The sequence below is a fragment of the Phascolarctos cinereus genome, unplaced genomic scaffold (genome assembly GCF_003287225.1).
Source record: "Phascolarctos cinereus isolate Bilbo 61053 unplaced genomic scaffold, phaCin_HiC Scaffold_4;HRSCAF=312, whole genome shotgun sequence".
NCBI classification, from domain to species: domain Eukaryota; kingdom Metazoa; phylum Chordata; class Mammalia; order Diprotodontia; family Phascolarctidae; genus Phascolarctos; species Phascolarctos cinereus.
The window spans coordinates 623782699-623800566 of record NW_027555847.1 but is presented as its reverse complement, the minus strand read 5'-3'; the positions used below and the strand labels follow the sequence as shown (position 1 = coordinate 623800566).

Sequence of the window (17868 nt, the reverse complement as noted above, 5' to 3'; positions counted from 1 at the left end):
ATGATTCAAACTTATTTTGAATAGAAAAAACTCTACAAATGTATATATGTATATACTATACACATATATGCACATATCTATATATATGCATAAATATACATATACATTTTCTGATGTTCTTTAGAGGTATATACAGGTAATTCTCAGTTTATAAAACAGGTTTGTATTTTAAAAATTTGTACCTTTTCCCTTAAAGCATTTTATATGACCTTACTTGACTTCATTTGACTTTCATAACAACTCTTGAGGTACTACAAATATTATCCCCATTTTATAGATGAGGAACTGGAGATTCAAGGAAATTAAGTGAATTAACTCATAGTCACACAGCTAGTAAGTATCAAGAGGTAGTATTTGAGCCCTGGTCTCTCCAGTGCTTCAGGTTAGCATTCTTTCTACCATAAAAACTATAATAGGAGGAAGAAGTTGTAGTTTTGGGATTGATTAGCATTTATTTAAAAAATGGATAGAAATTAACTTAGTAGTAGAGAATTAAAAGAAATTAAAGAAAATTTAAAAAGAAAAAAATATGTTCCTTATACTTTTGAGAGAGGAAGAAGGGAATGAATCAAATCTTTCAGTTCTCTAAGGTATAATGAAACATATTAAATAGTATTAATATCATTAATTAGCATAGCATTAAATAGTACAGTTTAGCTGTAGCGTTTTGTGCTTTCAATCCTCCTTATCTAAAGAGATTAATATGTTTCATAATTATGACTTCTCAGTGTTAATAGTAATCTAAGGAAGAAATTGAGGGTTTACCAGAAAAAATCTAGACAAGCTGGAGACCCTAAAAGATTGAAATAGGATACATGAGGTGTAGCAATGGATTTGATACCTAAAACATAATTTTAAAAAGTCTAGTCATTTGAAAATAATGCCTATTTTATATTTAGCTGCTTACATTTATATATTAGAACAGAATTTACTGTGTAGTGTTGATTGCTTTTATGTGTATGAATATAACTTGTTATATTATGTAATTAATACCCCATAATATTGAAATAGTTAATAGGTAATATATAATTATAATAAATATATCCATGATGAATAGTTGATTACAAAATTAACTTAATAGACACATACATATATGGCAGATCATAAGGATTTATGTTTTTTGTGGCAAATCACATTATAGCTTCATTATTTTACTTTAAACACTTTTTTTTTTTGGGTAAGGCAATCGGGGTTAAGTGACTTTCCCAGGGTTGTACAGCTAGTGAGTATCATGTGTCTGAGGCCGGACTTGAACTCAGGTCCTCCTGACTCCAGGGCCAGTGCTCTATCCGCTATGCCACCTAGCTGCCCCCATTATTTTATTTTAAATAAATTCCCTGACCATCTTATTTGTCAACTTAAATGTTTATTAAAAAACATACTCTGAAGCCAAAGATAAATTTTTGGGGAATATTTAACATTTCAGATTATCTATTACATTGTTTCTATAAATAGGAGAATTGACTGAATTTATAAGCCCCAGATTCCCTATAGTAATAGTGCTTCATTGATTGAATTATATTTGCATATTTAATACTGTGATGTTTGTCTGTAATTTTTATTTACATAATACCATAGTGAAAAAGTAAAGAAACACCTTATTATTTTGCAGAGTACAAGGAGGACATTTAGAGGGTAACTAATTTGAAAGAAGATTCATCTCTTAATAGTAACAGCTAAAACTAATACAGAACATCCTGTATGGTTTCTCCTCAGACCAAAAAAGAAAAGCCATTATTGGGAAATTCTTGTAGCAATAAACAAAAATGAGGTGGTCTTGCTTTATCTTACTGCTACCTTGTAGTGCTGCTGGGCATTGAATGTTAATTCCTTGGATTAAATGTGTTATAGAAATAAAAGAAGTTATAAGATTCTTAATTTTCTCCTCCCCTGTTTCACTGGGCACTTGAGGTCCCTTAACTCCCTGGGGTAAATTCCTTACTATTTGCTTCCCCAGCAGTGTTCATGGCAGAATTCCTAGTCAGAAGTCTGCAAATGTCACTGGACTAGGATCTGACCTGTATGGTGTAAAGCTTTGGCTTGTACAAAGATTTCCTCATATAGCTCCCTATTTCATCTTCATATTATCCAAACAGCCTCTTTCTTACATTATTTTTATATATACTTAGTATTGCATCATATTTCATCCAGTTTTGTTGCAATGGATATTAGCAAAACTTTGAAATACTTGAATATAATTTAAGTTGGGTTTAAACAGTGATCTAGCAGCTATATTTAAATGTCCCCAAAATTGTCTTTGCTTTATCTGGGAATTTTCTACCTCTGTTTATTGCTGTTTAGAAGATAAATAAATCTCTTATGTGAAGCTGAGTTAGCAGCTACTTGAAAAATAATTTTTATATACATTTTCCCCTCAGACTTCACTAATGTTACACCTGCTCTCAAAGAAGCAATAAATATTTTTTATATTGCTGAAACTGCTAGTCATTTCTCTTTTATATTAGTACCCAAGTTATGTTTCATTTCTAGCAGATTAAAATACTTAGTATCATTCATTTTGTTTTGCTTATATTTTCCTTCTTTCTTTTCTGAATTTATTTCTTTGAAAATTCACTTTGGTTGCCACTTTGTAATTAAAGTGCCTGGTAGGTCTTTTATGCATCAGCTTGTTTGGGGCACATATATAGCAAGTAGTGGATATTAGTGGTAAAACAAAGACATCCCACAGGAAAAAATGAAACAAAACAAACTGAGGTAAAATAATTTAAATCTTCTTCCTTCAACCATGTGAAAAATTCATGACAGATAACTCAATATTCCCTTATGTCAGAGAGTGTAGTATTTCTCAGAAACATGATTAGAGGTTTCTGAATCTTCTGTACTTTCTCAGACGAGAGTGTAAAAGACTTGAGAGGTCAGTCATCTTGACTGAAGTGTAGCAGAGTGATTGGATTGGAAAATGAGAACCTGGGATTTACTTCCCAGTTCTACATAATCAATCCCAATTGAATAATTTGATATACTGTTGCCCTAGTTCCCTCATCTCTAAAATGGAGGTAGTAATACACTAAGCCCCTTTTCGTCCTCAGAGGAATAATGAAAAGTCTATATAGTACTTTTGAATTCCTTAGATTAAATGTGTTACAGAAATAAAAAGGGGCTTTGTCTTATGCTGTAGATTTATTGGCCCAAATATTGCTAATTCTCTTTGTAAATGAGTCATCTAAACTCAAATTGTATGAAGCTTTATAAATAAACTATTAAAAGTATTAATATTAAAGAATAATTTGGGGGCCCCTCTAATTATAGGGGTCCCTAGGAAATGAATGTCTTCTTTTTTAGTCTTTTAGTAGAAAGTAAATTAATAAAAAGGTCAGCATTCAGTATTAAAATTATATATGAACAAGTATTCCCTTAGTTCAGGGATCTTCTAAAATATCTTTCTCTGTTTGTAAACTATGCTTTTGTTCAATATCTATAGTAGTGTATATTCCTTTTTTCCCTCAACAAAGAACAAAACCTAACTAAAATATCTCCTAAGGTCACCTCTGCTATATACTTTGTGTAATATGAAACTATATGTTAGAAATCTCTGATATAAGAATTTTTTTTGATGTTATCATTGTACAGTATATAGTACTGGAATAAGAAGATAATCAGTATATCTATTTCAGTATACAGTTTTATAGTTTTCTATGTTTTATTTTTAAACTTCATTTTAAAATATTAAAAATGTCTTTTTCCTATTTTTCATTTTTAGGGAACCCAAATAGAGTTGTCTATTGGAATTATTTTGGGGATTTCAACTATGGCAGGCAAGTAATATAAATAAAAGGTCCTTATATTGCTGTTTATGCACTGAAAGTTTTTTCCACGAAAATTCTTATTGAGGAAGATAATTTGTTCTAATAGATTTTGCCTTTAAAGTGTCTTTTAAAATAGAAATCATTTATTCTCTTCATTTTGTATTTATGTAGCACCTTCCTGAAGAGTTCAAAACATGTTATTATATTTTGCTCCTGGGCAGTATATTTACTCCCATTGAGCATCCCCTTTGACTTGGATAGATTGTACCTTTCTCTTACTTACCTCTCCTTCACTTTGTCTGCAGCACAGTTTGTCTTTAATAAAGGCTTATGTTTTATAACATTTTTGGTTACGAAGTCTTTTATGTATATTCTTACATGTGAAATCCTATGAAATAGGTAGTGAGAATAGTATCTTTCCATTCTGAGGCCCATAAGTTGACTTGCTCAAAATAACACAGCTAAGTGGTAGAACTATGATTTAAACTGAAGTCTTCTGACTACATATCTATAGTCTTTCTGCTATATCACACTTAATTTGCAATTAGGTAGAAAATTAGAGAGAGACAAATGGGAAAAGTACTATAAGATATAATTTTTTCCCCTTACCACAACCTTTCCATTTTCGGTGGTGAGACTTATGGTTGCTATGTTTTTTTTACACTGAAGGCAGATAATGAAAATTCTGTTCAACAAAATCAGTTCCTACTGTGTATGAAACCAGCCTTACAGTGTGGAAGAATGGGTTTAAATCTTGTCTCTGATACATACTGGCTGTGTAACCATGGGAAAATCATTAAAATTTTCAGTGCCCTAGGAAAAAACTCTTGAAGAATATGTTATGACTAGGTTGCCAGTCTTCATTAGTGGAGTTTCTAGAACTTTTCTATATAAGTCTGGACCCCCAAAAAGATACTCTGCTAGGTGATTGAGATACAAAAATAAATACAACACAGACACTATTCTTAAAGTCATTAAAATCCAATTTATGGAAAAAACATACAAATTTTGATTTGAGAGAATATGATCAGGATAGAGAAGAGGTTCAGACAGTGTACTATGAGAAGGTTTTATTCAGTAAGTAATAGAGAGCCATTGAAGGTCTTTGATTAGAGGAATGACTGGAATGGTCCACTCGGAAGATTACTTTGAAAGTGATATGAAGGAGTAAATTGGAGAAAGGGTAGACTGGAACTAGGAAAATTATTTAATAGTCTACTGAATAGGCAGTAAGGGATGAAGACTTGAATTAGGATGGTTGCAGTGATAATGGAAAGAAAGGGATAGAGGAGGAAGATATTAAAAAGCTTTTGACAGGACGTGACAATTGACTGGTTATATGGAGTGAAGGAGAAGGAAGAATTGGAAATGCCTGAGGTTTTTATCTTGGATGATTGGGAGAGGAGTGATATACGTAGAATCATAGATTTGGAGTGGGAAGGAACCTCAGAGGCCATTTAGTCCAATTTCCTCATTTACACACGAGGAAACTGAGGCGCAGGGAGGTTAAATGACTTGAGCAAGGTCAGACTGATAACAGTACATCAGAGGCAAGGTTTGAACCGGTATCCTCAGTTTTCAGACTTGGTCCCTTTCTCACTATACTATGGTAATATTGACTGGAATTGAAAAGTTGAGTAGGTAGAAGAATTGGGGGAGAGATGGAGTTCAGTTTTGAACATTATGAACTTGCCATGTTATAGCATATCTAGAAGACAGTTAGAAATATAGCATTGGAACTCTAGACAGAGATTGAAGGTAAGAGAATTTAAATTTGAGAGACATTTCTACAGAGGTGATACATTGAAGCCATAGTAGTAAATGAGGTCACCAAGTAAGAGAGAAGTGAGAGGGAAGAAAGGTCTAAGGACAAAACTATACTGTCTCAGATGTGGAAGGCAGCTGCCTCAGAGGCAGTCTAGACATGTACTTCTCCAAGAATGCTCTCTTAACATAGCTGGCACATAGCTCTCCAGCCTCTCAAAGACTTAAGTCTGGGATACAAATACAAATATATATACACTTTTCTTGAGTTACTTAAAATCTAATTGAGGAAGAGACACATATACAAATATTTCTGACATGGGGGAGAATGTGATTGGTATAGTGGAGGGGTTCATACAGTATACTATGAGAAGCATCCGTTCAGTTATTAATAGGGAATCACTGGAGATTTAAACTTCGCAGTATAGTACGATGAAAGAAGCTTTGCCTCTGGAGTCAGAAGATCTGGGTTCAAATCCTACCTCTGATGTTTGCTTTTTGGTGACATTGGTTGAATACTAACTTTCCCTGGGCCTCAGTTTGCTTATCTGTATAATGAGGAGGTTGAACTAGATGGTTTCTGAGATCCCTTCCCGCTCTAGACCTAGGATCCTTTGTATACCACCACCACTCTTCAAGTAATTTAGGGTCAAAACCTGAGTCATTTTCAACTCTTCTGTTCCTTCACCTTGCATAAACATAAATACAAGGAATACGGGGAAAGAGAAACCTGAGCTTATTCATCCCACTTTTGTGTGGCTGTGCCTAGGAAGTTTTTTGTTTGTTTTTTTAAAATTAAATTAAATTTATGTATTCATTCATTTATTCATTTGTTTGTTTATTTGTTTATTTAGCTTTTTTAGGCAATTGGGGTTAAGTGACTTGCCCAGGGTCACACAGCTAGTAAGTGTCAAATGTTTGGTCTGAGGCCAGAATTGAACTCAGGTCCTCCTGACTTCAGGGCCAGTGCTCTATCCACTGCGCCACCTAGCTGCCCCTTGTTTTTTATTTAAATGACAGCAAAGCTCAGCCTGCTTTTCTGTAACTTCTATCCATTGCTCCTACTTTTACCTTCTGGGGCCAGGCAAAACAAGTCCACTCTCTTTTACACGTGATTGGTCTTATGCTTAAAGACGGCCAGCATGGTGTATACAATTTTTCTCTTCTTCAGGCTCAATGTCCCTGGTTTCTTCAGCTGACACTTGCACGACATGATTTCCAGTCCTTGTTCCCCCTTACAATATCCTTGCTAAAATATGGCACCCAGAAATAAATAATACTGCACAAATGGGCTGACCAGGGAAGAGTATGACAGAACTGCCAACTCCTTCATTCTGGGATCATAGGATCATAGATTTAGAATTGGAAGGGACTTTAGGGTCATCTGGTTCAACCTTCTCATTTAACAGATGAGGAACTGAGGGAGACCGAGTAACATGCCCAGGGCCATACAAACTAGTAGGTGGTTCAGGGGGGATTTGAACTTGGATCTTACTGACTCCAAGTCCAGCACTCAATTCACTGCATCATGTCGCCTCTGTGTCATGATTTAAGTTTTGCAAAGTGCTTTACACGTGATGATCAAATGAGATGGTATAATATACTTACTAGGTAAATACTGCAATTATCATTATCCTTTTTTTTTTCAGATGAGATTGACACTCAGATGTTAAGTGATTTAAACAAATATCCTATGCCTCTGAAGGCACGTTTGCATGGCATTCAAAAAGCTGATCGATGCTTTTGGGCTGCCTTGTCACACACTTTTGGCTCCTTGAACTTGTGCTCTGGTACCATCCCTGTATCCCCTATCTTTTTTAGACCAACAGCTGCCTGTCTCTCACTCCTGAATCCTTTAAGTTTTATTTTTTTTAACCCAAGTATAGAATTTCACATGTCTCTCTATTCCATGTCTTCTTACTTAGTTTTGCCCAGTCATTCCAGCCTGTAATATTTTTGGGTCTTGTTAGTCCTGCCTCCCAGCTTCTGGTCGTCTGCAGGTTTAACAAGTGTGCCTTCTTTGTCTTTGTTAGAATTTTAGACACATGTTACATAGCACGTGATCAAGGAAATATTCCCTAGGATTTCCACTGGCACTTCCCTCCAAGATGACGTCGGTTGCTAGAACTAGAGAAAAAAAATGCTAATTGTTGGAGGTAGAACAATGTATCCTCTGTGAAATTGTTTTTGCTTTTTAATTTGGGGGTACTGTTTCTATCTTGGTCAGTTATTCTGTGGTCATCAGTTCACATAGTTTGGGAAATGTATTAATGTTGGAGTTTCTGAATTATGATTTTTTGGTAAGCATTTTTCTAATTTTACTTTTCAAATAATTTTTTCTAATCTTTTAGCTGCTGCTTTGGGAAATCTTATTTCAGATTTAGCTGGACTTGGGTAAGTTTTGTGTTTTTAAAACTTGAAACATTTGCAAGAATGTAAGTTTTATTTTTGACTGAGATTTTCAGAACTAAGGCTTTAAAAAACTTTGTAACATACATAATAATGTAGCTGTCATTCACTTAATGCTTTAAGGTTTGCAAGGCACTTTATTTACGTTCTCCTCTGATCCTCACAACCACCATGTGAGGTGCAGGCATGGTAGATGAGGCCATTGAGGTTTTAGGGGGTTAAGAGGCTTGCATATAGTTGTATAGCTAATAAATGTCAGGGCAAAATTAGAAAAGTCATTTGGTTATTCCCTGTAAATCTTAGATAAGCTGCTGGCAAAGAGGCATTTGCAGACTAGCTCTTCAAGGAGTAAAAACTAGATGAGACCTTAGAGGCCATTGCCCATCATAAGTGACTTGTGCAAGGTCTTACAGGTAATAAATAAGCCTGGTCCCTCTTGCTCTGTACTCTGCTAGGTTGGACTGAGGGTCATCTAAGTTGTCACATTCTGTAATGATATGGTAGGCGATGCTAAAGTTTGCCTTCTAACTTACTCTGTCCCCTCTGTTGATGCTTTTGGATGTGTTGGGTAAAGTCAGCCAAACCAAGAGGGAATTTTTTGAACTAATTCAAATCACTTATCTTTTATTAAATGCCATTGTGTGCTGACCACTGCATTTAGGTGGTGGGGGAGAAACAAAGCTTACAGAAGAAGTGATCTCCCCCTGCATGGATCTTATAATCTAGTAGTGTTTAATTCTCTTTTACATCTATTAAAATCATCTGTGATTTAGAATGCAGCATGGCATGGATTTGATATCTTTTACATTTCAGAATCTTTGGTTTTCTCTTCTGATTGTGTTAGGCATTCTCAAATCATGAGTGCTTCAGTTTTCTCTATATGTTCTTTTATGTATTCTTAATGCTTTCCATGTGCCAAGTGGTAAAGACTTTATATCACTAATTGTCATATATATTTCAAATATAAAATACTGCAAAACCTGTTTTAAACGCTTTTGGAATCAATGAATTTTTGCTAAGGTAGTAGAGAGTTGTTCATATAAATTAATTCTATTGTTTTTGCAAGATTAAAAAAATTTACAAGGTATAATTTCAAAGTTGTAGCAAATACTTTAAGGCCATTTAAAAAATTGTGCCTTTCAGTTGTAAAATTCTTTCATCTCATCTCCTCCTGTTTTCTTGGGGGAACTTGCACCTTTCATAACCCTCTGTCTTCCTAGTCAGCTGACTCTTCAAATGTTTAAAAATGTGTCTGGATCTCCTGAACCCCTAAAAAACCTTTACTTGATCCTACCTTCCCCTAACTACCATCCTTTCTCTTTTCTTTCACAGCCCAACTCTTAGAAAAAGCTGTGTGTACTCCTTTTAAAAATGACATTTAAATAGTTTTAGAACGTTTTAAAATCAATTCTTGGTTCCTTGAAGTTTGGCCTAATTGCTCAGTTAGTTATCAAACTAGGAAACAGACATCTTTCATCTACTTGATCTTTCCTTGTGGATGGTCAGACTCACCTCCTTTGAATGCTGACAAGACTTTTTCAAGGGATCTGCAGCACTTTGGTGTTTGCCATGAAAAGTAAATGCTATCCATAAACATCCTGACCTCCCCACTCTGTACTTTTTCTTCACACTGTACTTTGCACTGGATCTCTTCTGTCACGGTGTCAGACACCTTTGTCAAGGATACATCTCTGTTCGTATGTCTTGCCTGATCAATTAATTCAGCAACAGTCATTTATCAAGCACCTACTGTGTGTCAGACACAAGATATGAAACAATACCTACTTGAAAGGAGCTTACACTCTAAGGGTGGTTGATCAGGGTTATCTCTTTTAAGGGATCTTGAACAGTTTTGATATGGGAATGGGAGAAACCTTGTAAAACAGTGTATACCATAGTGTTTTGTTCTACCTAATCCTATGCTTTTTCATAATCAAAAAACAAGACCTTTGTGAAATTGCAGGGATCTTTTAATGACCTCAAGCTTCTCATGAAAGTAAAGGCCTGTCTTTTCAATGTCAATCTTCTGTTGACATTGCTGTATGGCAGCAAAATATAGAATCAACCAACAAGTATTTATTAAGCATCTGTTATGAACTAAGGCACTGTGCTAAGTGCTGAGGATACAGTGACAAAAGTGAACCATGCAGTCCTTGTCTTCAAGGAGCTTATATTCTAATAGAATATAACAGTCTCCAAAAAAATATCGCAAAGAGGGCAATGGAGGATAATGTGGTGGAGATGATTAGGCTACAACACGTAATCAATGAGGAGCGTTGATGAACATCATTAAAAAATGTTGCAAGAATATGGATTGGTTATGTGGTGAAGTCAAGCAATTATAGATGGACCTCCAGAATACTCATTCCACTGTATTTAGCTTGTTTGTACGTAGTTATTTGCATGTTGTCTCCACCATTAGATTTCGGGCTCCTTGAAGGCAGCGACTATCTTTTACCTTTCTTTGTATCCCTAGTGCTTTGGTACAGTGACGGCACATAGTAGACACTTAATTTTTAGTTTTTGTTGATATCTTGTTTTTACATCAGTTTCATTCCTGAATATGTTTCTTTCCGTCCCTTACCCAGCAAACCATTCCTTATAACAAAGAATAGAAAGGGAGAAAAGGTACCTCAGCTAAATATATGAATGAATGAATGAAGGTAACTCACTTAATAAATGTTTATTTAGGGACTGACCCTATTGTCAATATGGCAAGAGAAAGTAAGGAAAATTTCCAGCTTATGTGGCTGACCTTCTTTGGCAGACTTATGGAAGGATGTGGGCAAGAGTAACACAAGATGGGCAGGAATGAATAGGTTTTGCTCTGTAATTTTGGAGGCAGTGTCTAAATTTATGAAATCATAAATGTGTCAGCTAGACATTAGGGATACAAAGAGAGAAATTACATTCCCTGCTCCCAGGGCACTTGTATTCTCTCTGTAAAGAGAAAACTTAAATGAAACTGTTCTTTCCACATTTACCAGTGATCTATTAATTGTTTGAAGTGATGATCTTTTTTAGTCCTCATTTATCCTGCACCTCTCTGCAGGATTTGGCTTTGTTGACCATCTCCTCCTTCCAGACATCCTTTCCTCCCTGGATTTCCATGACATTGCCCTCCTCTGGATCTGTTCCCACCTGCCTTGTTATTCTTTCTCAATATTCTTTGTTAAGACCATCATTGTCTCATTCCCTATACATAGGTGTGCCTCAGGACTCTATCCTATGTCTTCTGTTCTTTCTTCATATTTCCCTTTTGGGGATTTCATCAGCTTCTCTCTGAGTTAGTTGTCAACTCTTTGCAGACTTTGCAGATCCACATACTGCTCTCAGTCCTTCCTGAATCATCAGTCCTTTACTTCTACCTGTCTATTAGATATTTCCAGCTAATTATCCTGTAGGCATCTGAAATGAAACATGTTGAAAAGAGAATTTAGTCTCTTCCTTCACCCTCATCCCCAACCTTCCCAATTTTTTCTAACTTACCTAGGTCTGTTGAGTGTACCACCATCCTTTTAATCATTCAGGCTCACAGTCTTGGAGTCAGTGTGGAGGCTATTTTACCACATGTTTCCTTTTCCCTCATTCAAGCCCTCATCATCTCTTGCTTCTTCTAGTACAATGACCCACCTAATTGGTCTCCCTCTCTGCAGCTTTTCCCTTCTTCCACACACAGCTGCAAAAGGATGTTTGGATATTTCTAAATCACAGGCCTATCCATGTATGTCCTCTCTGTAAGAACCTCCAGGGGCACCCTCTTACCTCAAGATAACCCTTTACAGTGTGGCTGTAAACTTTTTTTCAAGGCTTTTGGATATCACTTTCCTGCATGTACTTTGTATTACAACTAAACTGGCCTTTTTGCTGTTCCTTGTATCCACATTTTGTCTATCATCTTCCTGCTTTTGCGTAGGCCACCTAAATCTGATATATACTGTCTCCTCACCTCTACCTTGTAGAATCAATATTTCTTTAAAGCTCAGCTAAAGTGCTGAAAGCCTAAATTCCTTTCGCTTATAGTATTATTCCTCCTTCTCCCTAATTCCTTTGTAAATATTTTGTATTTTTTTCATTGTATAGTAAGTGCTATTTCCTTCCAATAGACGATAATAAGCTCCTTGAAAGAAGGGATTGGTATATAGCAGGTGCTGAATAAATGCTTGTTCAGTTTTATTATTTTTGAATGGAAGAAAAATGGAAGAGTTTTATGCCTCAGAAAATTAATCTTTGTATCAAAAAAAGTTACGTTATAGCCACTTAACATATTTGTTTGTTTTTAAGTCTTGCAGGCTATGTTGAAGCTTTAGCTTCCAGGTTAGGCCTGTCAATTCCTGATCTCACACCCAAGCAAGTTGATATGTGGCAAACACGTCTTAGTGCGCACTTGGTAAGCATTTTTGTAAGAACTTGGTAAGATTGTAATAACATTGTAATTTGTAACGTGATTCAAGCTTTCAGGCAATTTGATTTTTAGCAGTATTTTAACCTTTTTTGGGGGAAAACTCAGTAATTGACTGAACTAATAAGAAAATTAATGATTTTATGTTCTTAATTTCTTTCATCCTTGAGATTTTCCTCAAAAAAATAGTAAATGTTGATTTTTAAATCATTTTTAGTTTTTGTTGATATCTTTTTTTTTATCACTTTCATTCCTAAATATATTTCTCCTTATCCCTTAACCCAGCAAAGTATTTCTCATAACAAAGAGTAGAGGGGGAGAAAAGATACCTCAGCAAAATGCATTATATATGTATGCGTGTATAACCAAGTCTGATAATATACTCAGTGTTCAACACTCATATTCCCCCTTGTCTGTGAAGAAGGGAGGGAAGTACATTTTCTCCTTTCTTGTTCTGGACCAGCCAGAACGTTGTTTAGTTCCATTTTTATTGTTCTTTCCATTTGCATTGTTGTAGTCATTGTAATACACTAAATTTAATTTAATTTTAAAAATTACAGATTTTAATGGAATTCAGTGAATAAAGTAATAAGCTTAATTCAATAATATATTGATAGGAAATGAACCAAATGTGAAAATAAGAAAAATCTTATCCAATATGCATTGATGTTTTCATTTAGGGATAAACTCAGCAGTTTGTTAGAGTCCTGTCACAGAAATTAAATACCATGTTTACTTGATCAGGATTTCTGAGTGCAGTATTTTGTGGGGCAGAGGAGGGGCATCACCTCCCTTAGGCTGAAATAGTGCTTTTGACTCCTGACAGCATCTCTGAGGACTTAAGGAGAAATGAGACTGTCAGAAGAGAGAAAATGGCTTCTCTCAGAAGAAATGTTAAGCCTGAATTTATAATATATTTCAATTACTTTTCTAATTATACAGATAGTGAAGTAATCACATCTCTTTCAGGAATAAAGTAACTTTTAGAAAAGTGATATTAAATATTTTATTTTTTGTTCTCCTTTATTTCCTTAGGGCAAAGCTGTCGGAGTGGCTGTTGGTTGCATTTTAGGAATGTTTCCTTTGTTGTTCTTTAGAGGAGAAGAAGAAGAAAAAAAACTGGAAGAAAAAAATTAACTGTTTTAGAATCTTTATAGAAAGATGTAAAATAATGTACCTCACTTATTAACTATGCTGTCACAATATTTAGGAATTAAGACAGTAACTATGTATAGATATGGGAACAAGCAATTAAGCATGTTTTATTAAAACACTAACTTATTGTGGCTTGGTGTTCTTAGTACATCTTTTTATAAAAAATGGCTTCGTAATTTCATATAAATTGTTGAAATGCCTTTTCAGTAGTGGCAGTGGACATTTTTATTTTACAGTTTTATTTTTCATATGTTATATATAACAAGGCTATTATTTTATTCTAAGTCATTGATGTACTGTATAGATTTGGGATTTGCTTTTGTTATCAACTACGTATACTTGCATGAAAACATCCTCTCTTATTCATAGCTGTTTGAAATCAGCTTTGAAGTTTTCCCATATACAAACACTATTGGTCATTTTGCTAAAGGTTTTTAATTCCATCATTGTTCTTGCCCCTAGTATCAGTTTTGGCCTGATTTGAGATAATGAATTTCCATTCATGCACAGTACTTCTCTTTCCTCGTTGACTCATTCAATCAGTGTGGAATTGAGCTGTTTGTTTTAAGTGTTGCTGGATTTTTTTAAATTTTCTTTGATCTTTTTGAGTCTTAAGAGCCAGAAGTTAATGCATATCTTCCCACTTACATAAAATACCCCATGTTATAAAATGTACTTTCTACTTCATTTTTTTTCTACTTTTTTTTTTGCCTTAAAACTCCCAATTTTGAGTAATTGTGTTCTGTTTTGGGCTCATAGAAAAGAAAAACTAATAATTTTTGGTATGTTTTATGGGGAAAATTATCACAGAATTAAACATGGTGTTCTATTTTTATAGTTAAGAGAACAGAAAGGGAGAGAAAAATGGAAATTGTATGTGAGAGTTGAAAATTAAGGATACATGAATTCTATAGACAAGAAAAAAATTAAGAGAAGGAACTGGAATCTGAGAAGGCTTGTGGTACAAATAGTGAAGTTGAACAGAACTGGAAAGGTTCTCGTGCTCTGCTGAGGAAGAGGGTTTTTCAAAAATTTCATCTTTATCCATAAGATTTCCATTGCTGAAGTCTCTATGCTGATACTTGAGATGTCAACATGTATATGTATCTTTTTTATTGATGGGCTTGCTTTCTGGAAAAAAAATATTTTGTGGGCAAAACTAGCCTTTGTGTTTTTTTTTTAACTGTGTAGTCAAAATTGATGAGGAACCTTTTTTTTGCCTTGTTTTTCTGTTATTTTATTTTATCTTTTTTTTGGTGAGGCAATTGGGGTTAAGTAACTTATGTCTGAGGTCATGTTTTTCTGTTATTCAAAATATGTTCTAAATAGAAGTTGCTCATTTCTGTTCTTTTATATCATTGGAATTTAATCATGAATGAGATTTAATTTTCTCAATCTTTATAGCTTTTCAAAATAGGGACTATTAATTACATAATTATAAATGGGTGTTAATTAAGCCAATTTCCTACCTCATATGTTATGGGGAGAATTATCAGGTAGGAATTTTATTTTGGCTGTTCAAGGTTGTTATGCTGCTGCTTTGGCTTTTAAAACTTGTAGAATGACTGTAATATTTACAGCCATAATATGTTAAAGCTTTTTTGCAGTTGGCATTTGTTTACTTATAACAGCCCATTTTAAAAATGAAGAGCTAAACTGTCACATGAAATAATTAGTTATAAATTCTCTCAACCACTTTTACATATTCAGTGCCATCCTTTAATTACAAGTGAAGAGAGGAAAAGAAGCAGAAGCAGAAACCTAAACAAGTTGCAGAATGCAAAAATGGGGAAATATAGAGGAAATATAATTTTTATGATGCAGAAATAATTTGACTCTCATTTACGTTGTACAGAATTATAGGACTTGAGGCCTTTCCAAAAATTGTGGTTTATGTTGTTTGCCCATTCAGGAATTACCAGGTCAATGCCAAATTATGCTGGACTGTTTGATATATGAGTACTGTGGTGTGTTATTTTAGATGAAGACTTATTTAAATAAATGTTTTAAATACTTTGGACACTGTTGTGTATAACCAATCCCACCTATTTTCATACAAATATTTCAGTGTGGTGCTTGCATTTTTTTTTAAACTTATTATCTCCAAATACGTACTGTTGTCCAGAAAAAGCTTTGTGGTGTATTTTTCTCTTCATAAATTAATGCAGTCTTAACAAAATCTGATTTTGACATCAATTTTTTTCCTAGAAGAGCTTGAATGCAACATTCTTGACATAATTTATCATTTCACAATGTGAAGTAAATAAATTCCTAATTTGAGACTTAATTGGATAATTCAAATAATGAACTATTGTTAAAGTAAATTAAACACCCGCACCCTTACCGAAGGTTTTTGTTGCTCAGAATCATAATTCTAAGTATGGTGCTTTGTACAAAGTAGTTTCTTGGTTTGGCTTCCCAAGATGATATCTTCACATAAGCTTATTTCATTCTTGGGGTCTGTCATGGTATTTTCTTACCGTTAAAAATGGAGCCTTCATTTCTCATGCTAATTATTTATTAATGTTTGAACACTGAAACAATAATGGAGCCAAGAACAGTATTAACTGCTATAGCAGTATTCATTTAAGTCAAAACATGTCTATGTATTAGTTTTTGTTTAACTTGTGGATGCATGTAAATTGAGTGCATTTTGTTGTTACTGTATGCTTAACTACAACTGTTTTTTTAAACTGAGATAAATTGAACTAAACATATTTTAAGAAGTTGAAAATGTAGTTTTGATTTTGAAATTTTAAATGGACACAGTTATCTCCAGTTAGTGAAAATCTTTAGACTTAAAGGAAATTTAAGATAATACATGCTTATTGCAGAAAGGTAGCCATCTCTGTGCAATCTGTGTTTTTTGTTATGGCATAGGTAATGGAGAAATAATCCTACTCTGACTATTTTGGTCTTTATTAGCAAAAAAATCAAGGATACAAAGGTACTTGAAAATTATCAGAATCCCAACTGATTTTTAAAAATTTGCTTAAATAAAGTACACTCTGCCAGTAACTATTTTTGCTGCAAATCTCTCTAAAATGAACTGTTTCCCTTCCTAAGAGTATAAGGAACAGAATTTGACTTTTTTTGCTTCAGATTTTCCTTTCAGAACACTCATCACCAGTATATTGTGTTATTAGGAAGTGATGCTCTTAAGGTTTATTGAGATTTTCGGGGCTATTTGACCCTATGATAAATGTCCCTAGACAGCTATGCTTTTTTTTTTTTAAAGGCAATTGGGGTTAAGTGACTTGCCCAGGGTCACTCAACTAGTAAGTGTCAAGTGTTTGGTCTGAAGATTTGGACTCAGGTCTTCCTGACTTCAAGTGCTCTATACCTGCGCCACCTATCTGCCCCCAGCTATGCTTTTTGTGTTCTTGTCTGCTTTTTATGATTTCTCCTGTTTCTTCTCTAACAATTAATCTGTAAGCTATCATATAGATTTTTTTTAATGTCTGAACCTGTGATTTCATTTGTTAGAGAATGCCAGTGAGAAAATTCCCTTTACCAATGTACATTGGCAACTGTTCTGGAATTTGTAGTCTTAAGAGAGTTTTCTCAAGCATTAAAAGATTAAGTGAATTGCCCAAGGTCACACAAATGGTATTTGAGCCCAGATCTTCTTGACCGAGGCTAATTTTCTGTTTACTGTATAGAACAATGCTTTGCTGCTTTTTGTTTTATAGAATGATTGAAACTTAAAGTTGGAAGGGACCTTAGGGATAATCCAAGGGTGGGGAACCTGTGCCTTGAGGCCACATGTGGCCTTCTAGGTCCTCAGGTGTGGCCCTTTGACTGAGTCCAAACTTCACAGAACAAATCCCCTTAATAAATGGATTTATTCCTTAAAACTTGGACTCAGTCAGAAGGCCTCACTCAAGGACCTAGAGGGCCACATGTGGCCTTGAGACCTGAGAGTCCAGTGTTTAACTTTAAAATCTGTTATGTAGCATCCTAGACAAATGACTGTCGAGCTTCTTCTTAAAGACTTCTAATGGTGGAGAATTTAGTATTTCTTAAGATAGCCCATTTTTATGAATGTAGTTATGTTGAGACAAAATCTATACCACTCTAGTTTCTACCTAGTACTCTAAGCCAAGAAAACCAGGCAGAATTCATATGGCAATTTGACAGATATTTGAAGACTGTGATTACATCTTTCCCAAGTCTTATTTTCTGGGTTGGACATTTCTCATTCCTTAAACTGATCTTCCTGACTTGGCTTTGAGTCATCCTTGATAACCTGGTCATGATCATCTGGATGTGTTTTAGTACGTCAATGTCCTTCCTCTATCTGTTGCCTTCAGATCTGATTATAGTATTCTGTATGTGGTCTAACCAGGGAAGAGTACTGTAGGATTATCG

The 17868-nt window shown here is 34.6% G+C and overlaps 1 protein-coding gene across 4 annotated transcripts in view; it reads left to right on the top strand.

The window, feature by feature from the left end:
• The window catches only part of TMEM65 (transmembrane protein 65), a 56044-nt gene extending 40527 nt beyond the window's left edge, over positions 1–15517 (top strand). For 3 of the 4 annotated variants that reach the window (XM_078153724.1, XM_020964948.2, XM_020964949.2), the window contains 4 exons: positions 3722–3776; positions 7883–7925; positions 12225–12330; positions 13378–15517. In XM_078153724.1, the coding sequence (XP_078009850.1) occupies positions 3722–3776; positions 7883–7925; positions 12225–12330; positions 13378–13479 (306 nt within the window). In that variant the 3' untranslated portion in view covers positions 13480–15517. Of the gene's footprint in view, positions 1–3721; positions 3777–7882; positions 7926–12224; positions 12331–13377 lie in introns of those variants that run through there. The other variant, XM_078153725.1, reaches the window with a different exon arrangement.
• The last annotated feature ends 2351 nt before the right edge of the window (positions 15518–17868 follow it).